We start from the raw sequence: 21,668 nt of genomic DNA on the forward strand, positions 1-21,668 counted from the left end.
CGACCCTGACACGGTCCGCGACTGATTTCCGTGTTTCCTGTACGCAAGATGACACTCAAGGAACAAGCCAACTTTTTTTTAGATTGAGCTCTTGAGAAGTAATCGTGGGAGAAGTGTCGACTGCATACAATTAATAACAAATTTGTATGATTGATATACGAAAATCCGTAAATTTAACGAATAATTCTAAAATAGTAAGCAAAATACAAAAATGTACGAAAACGTTTGGATAGCATTGTCTGTTTTGTACATAATATATTCGTAAAATAATCTCCGGCAAATCAATACTCAAATGTTGCGTTTTCAGTTAAAGCAAAATTAAGATGATTAATCCTGATGAAAAAATGTTTTCTTAAAATCGTAGAATGCATTATTCATATGTAAAATCACAGCTGTTTTCAAGAAAAATATGATCGCATATCCGACGTAAAAGAAATTATGAGCTTCGTTGCAGCATCTTTCAGTCTTGGCTGGACATGAATCACAGCTCACGATCCTCGCCTCGCGCACACACGGAGATTCTAAACCCGCGTCGTTCTCGCGCACGATCATAGCGTGACGTCATCCCCGTTTCAGGTCAGTGGAACGAGAGATGAATTGACTCGTCAGCGTCGATGCCACTTTTTTAACTCGTGCCGATGAAATCACCAGAGCGCAGTGCTCCTCCTAGAGGGTGGGCTAACAGTGATAAATTGCGGCCGGAACGTCTTTTTCTCCTGCCCTTCCCTTTTTGGATATCAAAAACGTAGCTACTCCTCCTACTCTGGCTGCATATTGCAGAACAGACTATCTGGATGTTAGTCACGACTGTGCGATGACTCCTTCGTGCCAAAACCGTGACGATAAAATTTATCTGCCGCTCACGAGGCAAAAAAATACAACAACTAGCAATATAATACTAAATCATATTTTGAAACGATTAGAATATCTTTATACGAGTATATAACGTTACACAGAAATTTAGTTTGGTTTGTTATATTTTTTTAAAATAAGATATATGAAGTGTAAATGCGAATGAATTAAATGGATGAGAAAAATGGATTGTTTTAAAATATTTTATAATATTTTTAAAACTTCCATCCCTAATTCAGTAAAAAATGAATGATATAGATGTGAAATATAGCGACAATTTGGCAGAGAGCGCGAATTTGCAGGGACCTTAATGCAAGACCGTCTCGTGCAACCGTTATTTAGTAACCGTAGGGCAGTCGCGTGGAAGCCTCGAGTTTTTGCCTTTAATGATGATTGACCCGCCCCGCGATAATTTCCATATTATTTTCTTTATTTCCGTTGGCAACGCGAAAACGTACACAGGAGTCCGCGATATTAACCACACTGCTCAGCGAAATTATCTTCTTTGCAATATTATGTGCTTATTGCAATCTTGCTTCGAGCTGTTAACGTACGTCATAAAGATATTTTCACTATGGGAGATAAGTAGCGAGTCGTTATCGTCAGATTTTATTGTCGCTCAATATTTTCGCTTTTATTTCATTGCAAATCGTGCGATTAGCGGCAAATTAGCGGGCCTTAGAGGTGGTTTATGCGCCATCCACGTCAGGACGTTGTTTAATTATAGTTCAGTTTACGCAATCCCTTTTGCGCCATTAACGAAACTCACGCGATTCGCAATAAATCGCGTGCTTTAGAACGGGGGATAATCGTTTGCGCTTTCGTACGGCAATAGCGATTTACACTTCGAACCCGGGTCGAAGCCATGGCAGATCGCACGGCGTTCGTACAGCTGGAGTACATTCCTGCATTATTCTGAGAATGGCAAAAATGCAATTTAAGACTCCTCGATAAATGCGCGCTGCCTCGCAACGCAAAATTAAGCGGCGATTTCGACGAGTTCGTGAATTTACGTGGACCTTAATGCGACGCGTGCTCCCGCAATCGTTACTCAGGATCCTCCAGGGGTGGCCTGTAGGATAGAGCCGGGTTTCCGCCTTAATGATGATTAACCTGCCCATCGGTCGCGTTTTGCGCCGCCAGCCTTTGGCAAGGACACGCTAAACTTCCTGCGCGTTGGACGTTTCTCCCGCACGCCGCGATAAATATTTCGTTCCTTGAAGCTTATAACGAGCCGTCCCCCTTGTTAATCGGGAATATTGTATTTCACAGCGACGCTTAATTGCCGGCCAGCGTAATTACGGGGGCGTTTACTCCGTTCGCCTGTACACCGTCGATAATTTAAGCTCGAACACAGCCGGGAGATAACAGCGCGGTCGACGCGATTTCCTACGACTTTATTCTTGTAGCGGCCAATGTCATCTTCATCACGCGATTTAGAGGCTCGCGAGTGATAAAAGTAAAGCTTTACTATTGCGAAAGAGCGCTGGATCCTGTTTAAAAGATATTCAGACCGTTGCTTTTATCTTCTTGTAGACACGCAATGTTTCTGTGAGTCTAACATCTCTAATAATATTTCCACATTTCATAATATTTCGCATATTTCTAGTATGGTGTCATTATTTTTGCAATTTTTCAAGATTATTAGTTCGCGAAATTAGTTGAGCTGCAACAATGAGCGTCTGATCTGTTTTATATTCGCTACGGTCAATTCGGGCAAGTTGCATTAAACCAGGTCCGTCGAGGATCGCTCGGACGAATGTTGAAAAAAGCTCGCTGTGGAATGACGGTCCGGTCTTGTCTTAATCAAGGGCCCATTCCGCTTGTACCAATCGCAATCTGCATCGGCTGCGGCCGCGTAGAACCGGATATCGGCGCGCAGGACTTCCCTCGCGCCGGTCATATTTTTCTCGCGGGGAGAGATATTGCCCTTTATTAACGGCCGACAACCGCGCGGGACGACTTTGTAACGTTTCCGCCGTAATTAAGAGCGTACGTATGGTTTATCTGGTACGAGTGTGTACATGTGCGTGTGCGCGACTGCATACAAACGTCCGGCTTAACGACGTGCAACATTATTATGTAGGAGAGCGCGGCTAAATGGGTATCGCGGCCCAAGATGGGAATGAAATTAAGAGGACTGCTCCCGCGACTGGATCTTTCGATAGAAAAAAAAAAGAAATGAGATCGATGAGCCGTATCGATTTCTCGATTCGCTATTAGATTGTTTTTTTATTCCTTTTACAGCGTTGCGTACAGGATTTGTCACAGACATTCTTTTATATTGATTCTCAATTGGTGATAGATAATTAATTCTTACGACATTTTTCTTCGATGAAATTACGTCATAATGTAGAAATCCGACACGGATTAAATTACAGAGTAACATTAAGTTTATTGAAAGGAAGACGAAGCGTTTTACAGGATAGGATTATAAATATAAGGAATTAATTGCTTTCACATTTCACGATGAGCTTTCGGGTTAATATTTTCCACGAACGTGTCTATTTGACAGATGCTCCGTCCTGGATTCGCGAATTATGCACTCTGCTCGCCCCTTGTTATCTTCATTTAATTAGAGGGAAATCATTTCCTCGATGCGGCGCGCGAAATATTTACGGGCCGGTAGATTCAGCGGCGCGCGATATATCATCCGTGAGTGGCGCGGCGATTGCGGACGGCGATAAACCGCGAGTTTAATTGCGATTAGGGCCGGCGTAAAAAGAAGGAGAATCGGCGGACGTTCTCGTCGTCGCCGTGGCGGCCGTCGTCTTCGCATATTTCATAATTATCCTTGTGAAATTGCCGTTTTGTAAACACGTCCGCCGGCGGGGTCGCGGCGGGCGCACGCAATGCCACGCATGATGCACACGAGGATGCAGTATTAAAGTGCGCGACGCGCTGCTCGTAGAGGCTGGAGTTATGCGAGTCGCCGAGTATGTCGGACCATAAGCGCGGAGAGGCAATTGCCTTTTACACATCCTCGCTCCCATTTTTCCTCCCCGCGAGAGCGGGTGCCATTACGTCTCCTAAGAATCGCCTGTTACCTGCGCACGAGTGTACGTGCGTATGCGCGCGCGCGCGCGCGCGTGTTGCATGTACACGCTCGTTCCCGGTCGTCGCGGCGACTATCGATCGACGACGACGACGACGGTGCAATACCCATAGCGCAACGGCGCGCACGTTTCTTCATCGACGATCGCGACGTCTCGACGGGTGCGTCGCGGCCGAAGCGCGGATAAGAAGTTTAAAATCGTATATCCGAAAAATCCATGTAGTCCATTTGCTTTACACGAAATTTATAGCGGTACATAAGATCACCGGCCATAGTCTTATGTCAGAGAGGCATTTTTTTCTTTGTGAAGAGCGTAACATCTCGTTCCGCTATGTGTTTAACGGCATTTTTATTTATTGCAGTCGTCGCGAGTAAACGGTCGATAATTGCTACGAATATATTATTGGATTACAAATTGATAAAGCGTGTGCAATGTAATAATGCACGCATTATCTCGTTACATTAAACAAAATTATCGGTTTGTTTTTTAAGCATAATTAAATATTTAACCTTCCGCAAAGAATTTCTTCATTGTCGAAATTGATGGTAGCACTTTACATATAGATGTTGAAAATCAATTTTTGTCTAAAATCTCTCAATTCATAGCGAAGCTTTTGATGAGTAATGCATATGAATACGCAGGAGGTTTTCAATTAAAGAAGATAACTAGTATACCGCTTTCGGAATCGGTTCGCAGTTTGCTCGAAGTAGAAAGACATAGATCGTAAGGATCGCGCCGTTCCACCGTTGCATCCGGTTTCTCGGTCCGTAGGAGAGCCGTCTCCGCCGGTCAGGAGAAATTCCAGCCATACTTGGAATCGAAGCTGGAGCCATTAGCACTTCTAAGTCCATCAGCGTAGAACGGGGAAAACAGGAGAAACGGAGACGACGGTAGAAGTAGAAATGGCAAACGCGTCGGCTGTCAGAGAAGTGTTAGTAACTCCGCGAGAAGAAGAACAGGGGCGGGGGGGATGCATTAAAAGGGGAACAACGAGTTTAATTAAACACACTTAATTAACTCTAATGTATGACAGGGAGCACGTACGAATGGAACGAGATCTCATCTCCCTCTTCCTTTCTCTCTCTCTCTCTCTCTCTCTCTCTCGCTTTCTGTTTTTCTCTCTCGCCGTCTAGGTGCACGTAGCGCACACATGTCTATCGTTGTACGTTGTGCAGTGCGAACATAAATGGTTTTGTACAACACGTGCTTAGCTTTTAGAAGCCGATCGCATCGGCGATTACCGATAGGCCTGTAACTGCAGTCGCAAAACCTTTTCTCAGAATATAAGAAGTATACTTAGATTCGTTCGGCAAGATAGAAACTTAGAGCGCGCGAAAGAAACGAGCTACGAATACACTTAATATTCTACTATATGTGTTTAATAAGCTGACAAACACCTGAAGTGTGATATTTGACACAACTTAAAAACAATTAACATTTTTACGGAGATCTGTCGACAATTTATACACCGCCTGAATCGTATAAAAAGAACAATTATTTATGGCGCGATTAGGCGCATTTAATTAATTCTTACACACGGCCTTTGATACAACAAGCACGAATGATCTGTTCCCCGGTGATCAACGGCAGGTATATAATATTCATCAAACTGCTAATTTCATCAAGCGGGTATCTCGCATTAGGGTTCAATTTAATTTTCTCAATAAACATTATAAGACTTAAAATGTCATTAGTGTATAAATTAGTATATGCGATGTAAAAAATCGAGGATAATAAGTATAATCAAGGGATATAAAAAACAGATTATCGGACAATTATTAGTAAACAATTTGTCAAAGCTTTATTTTGACACTTAGGTGAATCTAATATTATACGTGCGGCAAGAAGTCGTGCTCCGAGTGAATTTAATTGATCCCACTTTTCTGCAGTCTATCGCGGCACGGTGTTTATGATTGTATCCAGACTACATGTATATAAAACGAACATAAATGGGCTCGCGCGATCAGATGAGGCCATGGCACAGCGGCATGGCTCACGAAAGCACGCCATAGTGATCAAAAACGAATAATTTACGCCTATAAAAATCTCGTTACTTCCACTGAAATGGAAATACTTGCAATCTAGATTTTCTACAAGCACTTTCCGTAACGCTGGAAACTTTTTCATACAATTTAATTGCGTAGAATTGATACGCGATATGGAGAACTCGAGAATTTTCCTACCGCTTAAAGGCACAAAGAAACGAAGAACCGACTATTTCGAGCGTAAACCGCAAGATCTATGCCGTCTGATCGTTTTTCAAAATAATGACAAAAAGCGGGGCGTGACCGAATTATTTCCGGTTGTCCGATCGAATGGTTTCCCTATTGCGCGATGACATATGTGTTTTCATCTCTGATTTATCCCTTCCTCTGTCCGATCACGAGCGATCTTTCAGAACATATAACCAGTAACGTCGATTAGCCGTGCCACGCCGGGATGGTATGCTACTTAAGGAAAATTGTTACCTACTTGGGAATCTCTAGCAGGCCGTGTCGTGAAACAGGTGCCCCGCTATGAGGCTGGAGAACTCTTCAGGAAGCGAAACGGGTATTTACGCGCTCTAATGGTACTCGAACAGAGGAACGGGATTCATTTTCTAAAGCTAAAAGGTCTGTAAGGATCTGTAAGGTTTCCGCAAATTTTTTCAAGATCCGGCGTAATAAATTGAAGTTTGTCGCTGGAACTAATGATTTTAACGAGCAGCGAAATTTTTCGATAAGTCCTTGAAACTTCTTTCCTTCTATTGCTGTTTAGATCGAACATGGCTACCGCAGCCAATAATATATTGCACCGGTTGCGATGGTGGTTTTAGGAAGAATGGCTGACGTTTATGTTCTTCCGGCGGCAGATGGTAAATAGAGGTTAAGGGCTGCTAATTGTCCAAGCGCCCCATGCATGCCAAAACACAATTGGGAGTAACATGGTAGCATGAAAAGTAGCAAAATCGACAATAATTTTAAATCAGTAACAAATCTAGAAGAATATGAACATTTTTTAATAAATTACGATTATGCAGATATCTACAACCAATATTATTCATCTGTAAAGTGAATTTTGTCACAGCAACCATGACACATTATAATAAGAAAAATTAAAATTTTCTCAAAGCTGATTTCATGTTGGACGAACAAAGAGCCGACGGTTTATGCCGCGCGGCGCATTCTGGTTTATGCGGTTCGAATAATAAAAGGATGTGCGTGTGTGAAAAAAAGGGCGGACGAAAAGGAGCGGAAGAGAGAAGGAGAGAAAGATTTAAAGCCGACCAGTACTTCATATTCGAGCGGAGGTGCCACGACGGAAATAGGTATTTGAAAATCGAGAAGCACGATAGCACCTCGCGCTTCGAACTCAAAAGAGCGGGTGGCGGATGAGAGAGAGAGAGAGAGAGAGAGAGAGGGGGGGGGAGAGAGCAAAGAAAGAAGAGGAGAGCGGCTCAAAGAGCGGAGCAGCCGAAGGAGGACGGGTTCCGCAGCGGCTCGTCGTAACTCAAGTCTAGTTAAGGGAGCCATAATTCAGAGGATAGCACCAGGTCCTCAAACGGCCCATAAATTATGGGCTTTTAATTTCGCGATATTAACGGGACGATCGGACGAATGCTGAGGCGAGCGCGATTCTTAAAGCACCTCTCGCGGACCTCCAACCGCCCATCTCTCTTTTCTCCCGCGAGCACTGACGTCAAACTCAAAAGACTCCGACAGGATCCGCCTCGATTCTGCTCCTATAAGTATCCCTTTGCGCCTCATTAAATCGTTTATGCCCGACTTATGCCACGTTATCGCGGAAAATATTTTTTACGGCCGCCATGCAGATATCTGACACTTGCTTGAATTTTATAACTGTAATGAAGAATTGGATAGAAAAACACTAATGTAAATTTAAAACATAATTCCTGTCACTTATCGAAATGTAAATTCGGAAATCTGCAGAAAATGATTTTAACACTTTGTTCATTTTAATGATATTTTTGGAAACAATGTTATTTGACTTTATAATATCGGCGATTTAAAATTTACGTTCATCGCGAGCGTGAATAGACATGTACGCCATTTGTACCTTCGTCAACGTTCACCTGTTATTCGTGTACGGCAGATACTGCACGAGAAGCGATCTTTCTCATGCAGTCGTTACAAAAGAGTTTTGAAGAAGGATATTCTCAAGTCCTGGCACGCTAAGATAAATGTCCCTCCATTGCAAGAACACGGCATTGCAGCAACATGCGTGTAGGCGTTTTGCAAAATTTTACCACACCTGTTACATTCTGCGTGTCCTTCCACCGAAGAAATATACTTTGGTTTTATGTATACATTATAGAAATTTATTTTTCACTTTCTTCTATCACTTAAAATTAATCTTTATTCTTATTGGCTAGAGTTTACGATAAATTGCAAGCGTTATAAACGTATAATTATAAATTTATATCAGCTTACTCAACATTGCAACATTCTCCGATAATCAAATGTTAGTAATGTTAACAGATTGACAAGTTTCATCAAATGTGCTGTCAGTTTGCCAAGATTGCTAACATCAAAGTAAATTTTCAATCGGACTGTGGCGATTAAAAGCGATATAAAATAGTGTTCCACATTTCTTGTTCTTACTTTCATCACTTGTTCGATCAAGTTGGAATTGATGTCTTCGTAGTCATAGAATACATTTTTCATAGCTGTCTGCAAAGTTTACGGCGACATCGATGAAACACTCTACATTCCTTGAGCTTATCTGGATCGTACATTACATACAATAGAAAGCAGACTGAAAAGCTTATACACGACACTGTCGATTCCAATCTTTCTTATAACTCCTTTTATAATTGCTCTTTCTAACTCTTCTTGATTTTTTCATTGTTTTTCTCAGAACTTATTACAGTTCATACAATTTTGCTCTATAAGTTATCAATAATTTTTTATATTTTATATCGAAAGCTTTATTTTTCGTGAGCAAATAAGACATGTAATAATTAAAATTTATGTTTTCGCATATATCATGTAAATTGAATTTCACTGCTTTCTTTCGCTAAAAGCGATTAGTTCTTTCGCTATACTCATTTCGTAGATGATTTATCATTGTAGACAGCGTATATTTTAATAGTTGGTGTATTAAAAACACAGTTGCGCGAATAATTTTAATCACTGTGGAGAATTATCGATTCGACTTTACATGCCTTTTTTTAAAAGTAAACTTAAGAGAGATATCGTATAAATTTTCGCTAAACGTCTACTTGTGACGATAAAGAACTAAACTAGACTTGAAAAACAGGTAATACATACATTACTTGATTTTAAATCATCTTTATTTATCACCACAGGAGAAGGTTGTTACACCGGTTATTATGATATATTATCTTAAATACCATTGATTTTTGAGTTACTCCAAAAAAATTAGCACCGACGCATCCGGTATTTAATAATTTAACTACGAGTTAAATGTTTTATTCGAAGAAACTCGATTGCGAATTTATTTGAAAACCGCGCGATGATGCTATTGCTTTGCAGGAGACGTCTATTAATTCAACGCAGGTAATTTGCATTGACCGTTGTTATTAATTGATCTAATGTCTACTCGGGCGCGGCGGACTTAAAATCCGCTTTAATTGCGTTCACGATGGTTGTAGGCAATCAAAAGTTTATAATGAAGTGTTCGTCCCAGGAATTCACGGTAGCTTTGTCGAGGGCTTATCGTGCCGCGGCACGATAATAAAACTGTTCCCCGCCGCGACAATTATTTAATGGCTCATTATCGTGACGACACTCTTCTTCCCCTCCGCCTTTTCGCGAATCGCTCCATTCGCTGTTCGAATTCACATAATTAATTCGGACGCGAGAATTCGTTAACCCGTCTTGCTGAAAACCTTTTCGAGATAACATCGGCGGGTAGCGAGTTACTTAAATTCTGTCGCGGCGCATTATTCTTCGTCGGCGTAATTAAGCCTAGAGCCGAGTTTTCGAGGCCGCCAAATATTCCGAATCGTTTCGTCTTTCGTGTATTTTAAATCTCGTGGGAAAGTTTGCGAGACTTTGGGACTATCTAATATCCGATTTTTGTCGCATCTATCCAAGATTTACTTTTATCTTATGTTTAATACGATATCACTAATTTATGCATCTTTTAATTACGTTGAAATATATTCAATGTTTAATAGTTAAAACTGAATTAATGATGCAATATATTTATTTCTTAATTTTCACGGAAATATATAATTTTCTAGGCTATAAAATGCAGTTATTATTGAAAAGTGGACATTAAGCTCAGTTTAAAAGTCCAAACTGGTAAGAAAAAGTATATACTTTCTCGGAGCACCGTTAATGACTCGCGATTCACGCGATCGGCTGGTCCAGGATGAAGTCATAAACTCTGCAGCAGGTGCTCGATCCGATGCTTATCTCCCTCGCTCGGAGGCTTAATACCAAACTAACAAAATGTCTTGTTGCTCTTACTTTGTTTAAACGCTCAACGAGCCTGTAATGAAGCGATAAGAATTACGAGTACTATTCAGGCATATATATATATATATATATATATTGCTCGCTCGCAGTTGTATTTTAACTTTCATATATGGCTTCCTTTTGCGATTATTTCGCAATAAACAATTAGCGGCGTGTACACTACATTTATCGCTACTAATTAAATTTCCACGGATTAAAGGTGCAATAAAGTACGGATTATAATGCGCATTTATCTATCTCTATCATTTATCTATCTAACTGACGTAGATCTGTCTTCGAATATGTACAGGTGTACAGGTGTACGCGTCCACGTGCCTTGACGCCGCTTTGAATTCGCCGGTACTCATTTTCATATTCATTAGACTCGGGATTAGCATGCTAATTGCAGTAATGAGCCGTGGCACAATGCGAGAACTGCCACACTCTTTTATCTGCGTCAGTCAACTGCCATATATCACCGTCCGACCGTTGCACTCGATTTCGATTGCAATCTCGTGAAAAGTCGTTGCATCGACTTTGACCCATTTTGTTATAATCAGCCATATGGATTCATTATGCAATACTTTATCTCTCCTTCTTACTTCACACGTTTGTATTTCACAATACGAATAAAACTCGGCGCTGGCAAAATAAGTGCTCAAAGGACTAATGATCGTGCATATTTGCGTTTCAGAAAAAGTGAGAAGTACCGCGTTGCGAAAGAGTCCGCTTTTCCAAGTTGTCACAAGACGCCGCCTAGTCATCGACCTCCATCGTCGAAGGTTGGAAGGTCGCCGCTGTAAAATCCGTGTATTACTACTGACAAGGTACGTAGGTCCATAAATGTTATAAAGTTGCGTAACACCTGTTAAGACTCGCCGTCATTATGTACGACGGGACATAATTCTAATGCATCCGATTGATTTACTGGCTAGTACTTAGTTTCTGGAAAGTTAGTCGGGAAGAAGCAGACCTATGTCTCGCCGACGAATAACTTCCCTTTTACGCGTTGGAGAAACGAAAGGATGCGATGAGCACTAAATTTTCTCACGTGAGAATACGTACTTGAACTTTCTGAATACAAAAAGCATTTCCCACAGAACAGTGTTGCAGTGTTGTAACGAATTAATGAAATAAAAAAAACGTGTCCTATTGAACGCAACGATGCACAGCGGTTGATTTCGCTCCGGCGTGGCAACGGCACGCAATAAACCATATGACACCCGACGTCAGGCGCGTTAGGGTTAAACGCGGAGTCCGGCCGGCCGTCTCGTCGAGCCTCGCGGAACATAACAGCTCGAGCGGAGCGCGCAACAAAGTACAAGCGCGAAAGTAGAAGCCCGTGCGCTATCCCGACGCTTCTCAGCGGCGTGTAATCAAGGGGTTGCCGCGCGGAATCACGGACAGTCGGATCGTTCGGTTCATTCATAAGTGGCCGCAATTCGTTTCCGTGCGATTCTCGCTCGCCCGATCGGAGCTGAAGACCCGCGCGAGCGCGTTTGCGTTTATAAGTATGCGCTATACACACACGCGCGTCCGCATCTGACGGGTGCGCAGCGCGGCAGGTGTGTAGGTGTAGATCGCCCCGTGTACACGCGAGGTCGTGTAGGTGCGTGTATGTGTCGGGCGGACGAGCGTGTGTACGAGCGGCGTAAGCCGGTCTACTTGGGTGGTCCGTCGAAGAAGGGACCGCACGCAGCGGCCTGCCCCCACCAGAAAAACCGCGCCGTTCCCCACTCGGCCACGCTGAAACGGGCCTCGCACACTCCCGCGAGTGCGGCTCGTACGGACGCACTGACCGTCACCTCTGTGTGTGCTGGGGATGGCTGGAATATCTCTCAATCTAGCTGGGCTGAATTCCGGCCGGTACTTACCGTGCGAGGAAGGACAAGGCCTCCTAAACGCACGCACGCACGCACGCACGTACGCACGCACGCACAGCGCAACGATACTCCGCCGTGATGTCGATGCGCGGCTTGCTGATCGCTTCGGGCTTAATTAATTAAGTAGAGCGTGATTTCACCGTGCAGCGCTAGAACATTAAGACTAGTTTATTCGCGAGTTTGCTCGTCGCGCAATCGCCAAGTGTCACGTTCGCCAATATCGCGAATATTCGCGGTGAATTTTATGAAACGAAGATTTTAGAATTGACAAAAACCGTGGATTACTAATCAAAGGTGTCGTTCTTCTTATGTCTAATTACTTTTTCATTACAAAATATTTCTTTGTTTAAATAAGTTTGAATAGCCAAGTTTTTCGGCGAATTTGCTCAAATAAATGTATTTCAAATTTGCCTAATTTATTTACAAGCACATATATTTAAACGTACACATATGTTCGGCGGAAATATTATTTATATAAGCGTTCGTGCACGTATAAACGTATACTACATTGACGACAAACAAGAGGCCGCTTTACCACGTGTTCGTACGTTCGTGCTGCTGTTCGTTTCCTCGAGGGAAAGGGATCGATTGATCGATCGGTACATTAAGGTACGATACCACAGCCGGGGCGATCATGGACCCACCCCGTCCTCTCGATCAAAGTCGTGAATCCCGACTCGAGATTCCGCCCCAGCTACCCTGCAGGAAATCCAGATTAAAAATTGCCTTTATTATCAGATCGCTCTCGTTAAATACTCAGTTTCGTGATAAATGGCGGCTCGAATTATCGTATTGTCTTTAAGGAAGTCTTATCATCTCTGCTACATCGCAACCGTGCATCAACCGTTGGACCTCCCGCGGCAGAATTTGCGCTCGCGCGGGGCAGAATTAATTCTCACCTTTGCTATCGGTTTCTTCTCGGTTCTCTATTCACGCGGAAGGAAAGTAAATCTCTCTTCAATGGTTGAAAATGATTTTATATTTGACTGTATCTGAATACATTATCGTACAAGATTGTTGGCTAACATTCTATGCAACAAAATTCTTCTCGTAGAATGTGCGTAGGAATAGATCTCATGGTTAAAAGCAAATTGTCAACTTGATTTACGAGATATGCTTGTCATTTATGCAAGCCGGCGTCTAAGTTCAAAAATCAATGCGTCGCGAGTAGATGACAGATGATATATTAGTGGTAAGGATACGAAGAACTTTAATCGCCGCTCACATCCATGACGATCGGGATCGGTTCGATGTCCAACTATCCGTCGCGCAAAGTACAATAAACCGGTTGCCGTATGCGTCAATTTATGTCATAATCGAGCGGCGACAATATGAATGGGCGTAGAAAAAAAAAATACATTGTTGGATTTAACTGAAAAAATTCAACTCATTATTCTTGTTTTCCGCACTCTATGCGTTCACGCCGTCGCATTTCGCTCACGTCAGGCGTAATAAACCGGTCGTTTTATATGCAAATTTTCTACTATTTATATCGCGAGCGAATCGCAATGACTAGTCACGAACGTGTAAGGACTTTAAGCTCGCCAACGTCCTTTTACCTTTCATGATTATGTCGTCAAATACGTGCATTGACTCAGTCATTCGTCGGCGATTAGAGAGAGAGAGAGAGAAGGAGGGACAGAAACTGCATCGTCTGCACGCTATGTTTCCGCTATAATCGATAATTATTTTAATTAGATGTCGAGATAGTGTAAATTGCAGTAGAACGCGGCACGTCGATCCGATGAGGAATCTCTCAATTATCTCGCATCACTCAACTTAACAAAGTCCATCCATCAGAATTGATAAAATCACGCGCATTAAGATCTTCATCTGACGCGTTCGGATTTCCGATCCGTACGGACTCGTGCGTTCTCCGGCACTTAATTTCAAAAGTATCGCAAAGTACGGATAATGATTCTCTTAGAATTGCGTGGAGCATAATTTGAAAATTACTGCATCCTGCTATTAATGAACATCGTCTGAAGTTAACATAGTTACCTTTTTCGTCTTTTTTTTTGTATGCATCAGTGCGCACTGTAAAAAAAGGAAAGATCATGTTTTCGCGGAACGTCATCGAATCTACATTTCATACGCTTCGGTCGAGGCTGATAAAGCGATTTCGCTCGGTGCTGCGTTCAAGTATAGGCTGTCCGTCGACTTAACCGAATAAAACCAGTCCACCGGCTGACAGTGCAAACAGACCCACAATTTTCTCAATGACCCCGGTACTTAACCAAAGTAACCGCCAGCAATAAAGGACCTGGCGATTAGGTGGAGTACCATACCCGGGGGTCTTCCTTGTACTCGTCGAGAAGTCAATCGTAAGGATCGCATTCGACAATTCGCTCGTCAGTGGGGATACTCGGACGCTGAGGTAGCTCTTCAAATGCTCGTGTTTCGTAATTGAGTACCCTCGCTCGCGATTAACGCGAGGAGTTGTGCGAGCGAAACTCGCTCGTCGCGCCGACCATTTGCGTGCCTCATCTTTTTTGCCGCGATACGCACCACTGTACATGTGATATATCTTGCTCCGTAGTTTTAACAAGGAACGAAGAATGCTCGAGTTAATATATATAGTATACCCTCGACTCTCTCAAATTGTTTTGATTTTCTTCAGTCGATCTTTCATCTTTATATATAATCTTCATAAAATTCTCACTTCTACTCTGCGATTTTTGTTCGTTAACCCGTTAACGTCGACAACGACGTTGTCGTTTGTGATTGCCACGATCGTATTATCAGATATCTTGGTTCCTTATCGGGCGAACCTCTTCGAGCCGAGGTTTCGGGCGCAGTCGCTAAATGAGATCGCGGGGACAGAACCGGCGTTCCGACTTTTCGACGGATAAAAAACGAGCTGTCGTATACGAGACGGTACGCGTGTGTCGCGGCGAGCCCCTCACCTGGGACAACAGGTTATATAAGGTCGGAGCCCCGAAGTATCCATTATCGAGCACGATATCTTCGTACCTGGTCGTTAGAGAGAGCAGTCCGCGGCCACGAAGAAGAGCACCAAGAGCGCACTCCAAGAAGACTCGTTACGTTACAGAGTGGAAGGGTGGACCGTAAAGTGGCCTTTGTCATTGGAGACTTCCTTGAAGCTTGGCCGCGGATCTCTTTAGTATCATTGAATGCTTTTCCATGCCTCGGTACGCTCGTTATAGAGTCTTGCTTTTCGAGGGGTATAGTAAGTCGTCCGCTTCACTCAGGATAATCACCGCAATGAGTTGCGTGATTGCTAACGGCTCGCACTGCCGCGTCACATTGCCGCCGAGAGAGCGAGAAAGACATGTAATTGCGAGTTTCGCTTTCCATCGAATGTATCATGCGAGAAGTAAATCCTTGTATGTACAAAGACATTCACGGGCGGATCCATTGACAGCAATTGCGCGGGCAGGCAATGACAAAATAAAAGACGAGCGTCTACGCGTCTTTTCGCAAATTGCATGTTATTTGGATTTTTTCCCTTTCACATTTCCAGATCACTTGTTTTTTTTTCTTCATCACACTTGCATCATTTTTTTCGGGTTCCTTTCTTCATTTAGTTAGGTTAAACCGACTTGTAATTTTCAAAGTGCTACTGCCCGCAATTTGCCAAAGCCGAATTGTAGTTGTCAATGTACAAAAAATTGCGCACAGGCCGCTTTGAGTGATTAATAATATACCTTATATTCATATGGGGGCTTATATCATGTGTTAAAATTGCTGCCCTTTGGCAACCATATAATCATGAGATATTCGAATGATAGATTACACATTACGCCGTTCATCTGATAAGATACGCATGTATCAATGTTCACGTTACATTGCATGTTGCTTCACGCATTTCACGCTCGCATCAGGCAAGATGTGTTCTCCATTATCATAATAAAAAAAAGTCGGAAAGCGCTGTATTTACAATGAATAAGGACTAGCGCATTAATATGTAAGGGATCTGACACTTAATATTGCGCTTATCCTTTCTGGTTTACATATCCTTATAATTGTCGCGCTTAAATCATACGATGTAAATTATAATTAAATGTTCAAAACTATCCTTTCCCGAGCGCAAATTTGGTTGTTGAGAAATGAATAAAAGCTATAAACGTGCAGATAAATTGGACACTTCTTGTCGATGAAAACTCACGATCCGCAAGCAGGATGATCGACTGATAATGCAGACGAGAGGAAGAAAGAAAGAGAGAATGAGCAGTTGAGAGATATTAAGTTGAGCTCACGTGTACATCGAAGGGGCGTGACTTCGTGCCTCACCTGTCTCCGTTGCAACTAATTGTGGAACATGAATGACGTTAGATTGTTCCGCTCGGTGCCATTTGGACACCAAATTGTCGAACGTATGTTGTGTACGTTCTTTAAATATTCACTCAAAATTTTTTCTCAAAGGAATCTATAGCTAACAAAAAGTGATTATCGACAACAAGCGACTTTAAATAGAAAATTAACACAAGCTGAATTTAAAAAGATTCAGATTAAATTCTGCAATTTTCATGAAAAATTATAATTTTTTATTTTACACGCAAAAATTCTTTATAAAAAAAACTCAAGATACAAAATGTGGGCAAGGAAATGTATAAGTTGAAATCTTTCGTCGCTTCCGTTTTAACGTTTGCACGATCAGTCGCGCGGTAATTTCATTAACTGCAACAATCGCGGCGGCGCTGACCCGCGCGCGGCGGTTTCGACTTGAAAAACCTCTCGCCGCTGCCGGACTACTGCGTGGGCGGAATGCATTCAGAGTCCGGTTGCAATAAAGTAATAAGCCTCTATAAATAGCGGCAAGCGATGTGGAAGGAACACCATAGAGAGAACCGTGGAAGCATGGATGAAGAGGCTTGACCGCGAAAGTCAAGAACATAATCATAGACTACGATCGAGCGGACTCTTCGTCCTGCGCATCTCTCCTCCAGAAAAGTCTCTCTTACTCTCGCGCGCCTTAACGCGTCCATCCTCTTGCATCGAAAGGCGACGGAAACATCGTATAATTTTCTTACGGACCAATTAATGTAACTTCGCCACCCATGCTGCCACGCTGTCACAAAAACGCGGGCCCGCCCGAGTCGCCTGAGCTCAACTTGGAAATAAACGGCGAGATACGATAAAAGGAATACTGTGTCTTTGATATAATTCAGTCAAGCAGAGTCATTGATTGCAATTGCACTTGTCTCGCGTTGCGTCTTGTTTCGGAGTAGAAAATCACCGACCTTCTTTTCAGCGGAACAGACAGTAGATTTACGGCAAGATTACTCAAGGCGCACTGTGTGATTTATCGATTGCCTTGACGCATTCGTGGAACACACACGTTTGGAAAACTGCCGATGCGATGAAGATGAATGACGGACAGTTGAAAATCGAATAATTGAATTCATCAGCTTCGCTAATTAATTTATCTTGTCAATCAAGGATTTTCGACGATGCATATATTTCTCACCAATCTCATCACATCTCTATCGTCGGAGATAAAAAAAATATTCCCACCTGTATATGATATCATAATCCAAGAACAAAGTTTTAGAAGTGGCGATTCTTGCCTTTAGCGGTGCGATACGAAGCAGCCTTCGTAAAATAAATGCGATTTAAAAAAATAACGCGATTCAAATTGACTTTTATGTCAGACGTAACAGTACTCAGCGTGCTGCCGATAGGTAAATCACGCGGGACGTCCGTCCGGTTCGTCGTCAATCGATTAATAGTATTCAGGAACGTATTCAGAGCCCGGGCAGGCCACCCTGCAGCCGACTTTCGCCACACACCTTGCCGGGATCTCGCCGTAGGCAAGGAGGCGGTCGGCGTCTCGGCTCATTAAAGCTAATAATATGGATTTACTAATCTCTTCTACTCCGCCGGGCGGATGTACTCGTGCCGTCTTTCCCGATATTTACTCGTCTTCGGTGAACTTTAATGAACCACGGAAATTTGCAAGTTCTCACATTACATTGCGATTTCAGGAATTCTTTTGATGAAACTTCATAAGTAATTAAATTTAAATAGCTTGATATCTCTTTTCATATCTTTTTATAGCGTGTTTAACGGTAACTAAAGTGGTGAATGCGATTAAAAAAAGTTTATTTCCTAAGTTGCTTTGCAACAGAAGAATGCACAAAATATAAATTCGCCGAAAGAAGTCGTGTATTCGTCGCGTTGAAAAATTGAAGAGAAGAGGTGCGACGGACGTGTTCTCCTCAACTGGCAGTCGCTCAACTTCATTCGTTTTCATCACGGTAAATTTATCGCGAAATGTGAGAAGATTGTTGCTGCCCGTGACAAATTAACCCGAGTCCCGCTCCATTTATTCTCCGAAAAAAAGCGAAACGCAACACAGTGGTGCATGAGTAGAGCTGAAGAAAAGTAGAGGGGAGGGATATAATGCACGGTTTCAAGCCTGACATAATCAACTGACCACCAAGTTAGCGCGTCTATAAGAAACTTATTACGAATAATGTAATCCCTTGCGGAAAGTTTAATTGGGCATGGCATATAACTATTATCATTAGTGGGAAAAAGTTATAATAAGCACAAGAACGGCTGATAATATTCTAGCTGTTAAAAATAAGAGCAATTCAAACATTCAGAGAGCAAATCAGACGGATATTTCGCGGAAATTTAATTATGTAACGCTCAGAGCATGAAACGGCACAAAATAATTTCAGGTTTTTCCGTACTTGTTAATTGGTCCGTCTGTAAATGCTTTTGTTTCAATAACAGTTATTAACGAAACGTGAACAACCGGTTTCGTTTTCAATGATTCAGTTAATGACATATTATTATCCATATGCACAGGAAAAATATCACTCGAACGTGCTTTCGAGGTAAAATAGCGTAATGCAAATTTCGAGAATTCGACTCTTACGCGAGATGGATTGTGCCTTATTGCAACTACGAGCGCGATCGTCGTAAAATACATCGGCGAACGCGGTTATTTTCAGATTGGATGAGCGTAATGACACGAGAGTGTGTGTGACGTACGGATACCTGTTCTCGCGGCCCGAAGGCTCGTAAATTTCGGACTCCCGAGCAATCACGCGAGCGCGCGCTCGCGCGCGATTACGTAAAGCGAGTAGATATTTATATCCATAAGCAGTATTGCGGTGGAGAGGATACCCGCAACCACTTCGCTGAAAGGTCGATCGTCGACCTGCACTTTACTCTCGCTCTACCTCTAACCCGGTTATAGCTGGATAAATTCTTTACTCGCCCATGATATACCTGCACACATTTCGAGAGTAATGCATACTCGAAAATATGCCGTGAGACTGGCCGGACTCTAGCGCACGCTCGGGTAGGACTGAGACATTTGTTAACAACGTTACGAGCAACGTTATACTTTAGGCCCGCCGTTGCTATTACATGAATTTTTAAGATTGCTTTACTTATATCGTCGCGTTGCCGGCGGAAGCACGCGAGCTCAGAATTATGCATGACTTGTTTTCTTCGAGGTTGTTAAGTTATTTTTGCGACGTTGTAATTGTCTTATGGCTTGTATTAATATCTTTCGACTTTTATGACATACCTTACTTCATTTCGCATTCCCGACATGTTTATCGAAATGCGAATTACGAACTTAATCTACGACGCTTTCGCGTCGATACTCGCTTCTCCACAAACTACGAACTATTACAAGCCGAATCTTTTGAGGCATTTAATGGGGAAGTCCCTTCTCCATAAATTCATTAAAGCAACCCTTCGACATTGTCGCGCTTCACAACGTCGATCGAATTCCAGGCATAGTCGCCACGAGGGGTGAGCAAAGTCTTTTTTTCACACCGCGTGTCCCGCCCGGTTTTACGTAGAGACTCGACAGCTAACCCTGTCGTGGTATTTGTAGTTGATTTATATTGTATCCGTTCCCTCCTTTCCTCTGAAGCGGACATTTGCCGGTTATCTCGGATTCCTATCATATGTATCGTTTGTGTTCCTACAAAAGTGCAGTACATAATGATATACTCAGAACAATGTGATTAATGCGATATAATTTAGAGCGATCAGCGCAGTTAGATCTAGCGATCAAATCCTTGTTCATAATCCGCGAAACGGATGTCGTTTCGTACGTTGCGAGATTCAAATGTCTAAGTTTAACCCGACCCTTGAAGTCGGTCGTTCACGCGAAGCGCTACTTAGATACTCTAGGTGGTCTAATAATCTCCGATACTTTATGCTCCCCCGCCCCCGCTCTCCCACATCCTCTCGCGTGTAGATATCAGGCTCGTAAACGTGTCTCTCGCGATGCGGCGTCTGGAAGGAGGCAATGAGACGCACGAACGAAAAGTGGCGAAGTCGTAGAACGCGGGTGGAGGATACGTGATCGAGCGCGAAGAGTCGAGAGAGAGAGAGAGAAAGAGAGAGGTTTTACGGTAATTATGTAAGAGAATCAATTAAGCGCGCGAATACCCGAAGAGCTATATCCATCCACCTACCTACCAAGGGTTATTAATGAACTCGTCAGATATCCGTTAAACGTTCCCAGCTCGATCGTGTGGCTTCTCTTATCTCTCTTTTTCTTTCATTCTTCTCTCCCTTTCTCTCTTTCTCACTCTCAAGTGATTGCTTGGAGGTCCATCGCCGTTACTTCGTAGGCGATGAGGACGAATCGGTAATTAATATTGGAGCTCACGATGCTGGAGGGTGATTGCCGGGGTTTTTAGTGGATGGGCAACTCTAGGGTGGGTCCATCCGGTGGCCACCGCCCTTGATACATCAATGGGGTGTCTACGTAGATCGAGGGGGGAAGGGGCGGGGAGGTTTATTTTACTTTCGCGCTGAACACTTAAGCTTATTGGATTTTATGGTAAGCACACCGCCACTCCGGTGGAAGATCGAAACTGCCGCGGGAGGTATTGGGTTGTAAAGTGACGCGCCCCGAGAGAATTTTATCGTTTCGGGTCGAGGATTATTTTCGTAGGTTCGTAAAATTAGTCAAGCCGATACAACGAAGATTGCGGGCGGAGATTGACGTCGCTCGGAGAACGACGTTTTTCTTACGACTAGTTTCCGATTTGGATGACACTTTTGCACTGAACACTCTCCCAGGAATTAATGAGTCATTCGAATACTCGGCTCTTTTCTATTTCCGCGCGATTCTCACGGTCGTTAATTTTGGTCGCAAAAAGGAACGCAAGAACTTCTCTCTACTTATGTGGTCGCCTTAAATATGCGAGGCTGCATGAACCTCGCGACTTCCGACGGGCGGGCGCTATAATGAATTCCACGATTGTGCAAAGTCTGTATCGCGGTAACGCGTTTAGATAATTCAGATTAGATAATCGACGGAATAATCGCGCGTTTATGCCGCACGTAGTCAGTTGCAGCGCAATTAACTTCCACGAGCCCGCACGGCCATGATTAATCGAGACGCGTCCATGAATTTATGGATTTCATTTAATATCTCAATGCGCGCTGGGAAAAGCATAATTGAAACACGGCCTTGCCGATTGAAAGGCAGGCATCGTGAATGA

General features: G+C 43.0%; 1 protein-coding gene and 1 long non-coding RNA gene across 3 annotated transcripts in view; one reads left to right on the forward strand and one right to left on the reverse strand.

The window, feature by feature from the left end:
* Positions 1-21,668, forward strand: part of LOC105675102 (uncharacterized) — a 123,977-nt gene that overhangs the window by 33,619 nt on the left and 68,690 nt on the right. The window contains exon 3 of the long non-coding RNA XR_001101226.2: positions 11,028-11,160. This is a non-coding gene — a long non-coding RNA (uncharacterized lncRNA). The remainder of the gene's footprint in view (positions 1-11,027; positions 11,161-21,668) is intronic.
* Positions 1-21,668, reverse strand: part of LOC105675098 (uncharacterized) — a 60,672-nt gene that overhangs the window by 25,549 nt on the left and 13,455 nt on the right. Inside the window, exon 2 of one of the 2 annotated variants that reach the window (XM_067355168.1) lies at positions 12,644-12,915. The exons of the other annotated variant lie outside the window; for it this stretch is intronic. Within the exon in view, the coding sequence (XP_067211269.1) occupies positions 12,911-12,915 (5 nt within the window). The 3' untranslated portion in view covers positions 12,644-12,910. Of the gene's footprint in view, positions 1-12,643; positions 12,916-21,668 lie in introns of those variants that run through there. 2 annotated transcript variants of the gene reach the window in all.

Source organism: Linepithema humile, chromosome 5 (assembly GCF_040581485.1).
Source record: "Linepithema humile isolate Giens D197 chromosome 5, Lhum_UNIL_v1.0, whole genome shotgun sequence".
Taxonomy (NCBI): Eukaryota; Metazoa; Arthropoda; class Insecta; order Hymenoptera; family Formicidae; genus Linepithema; species Linepithema humile.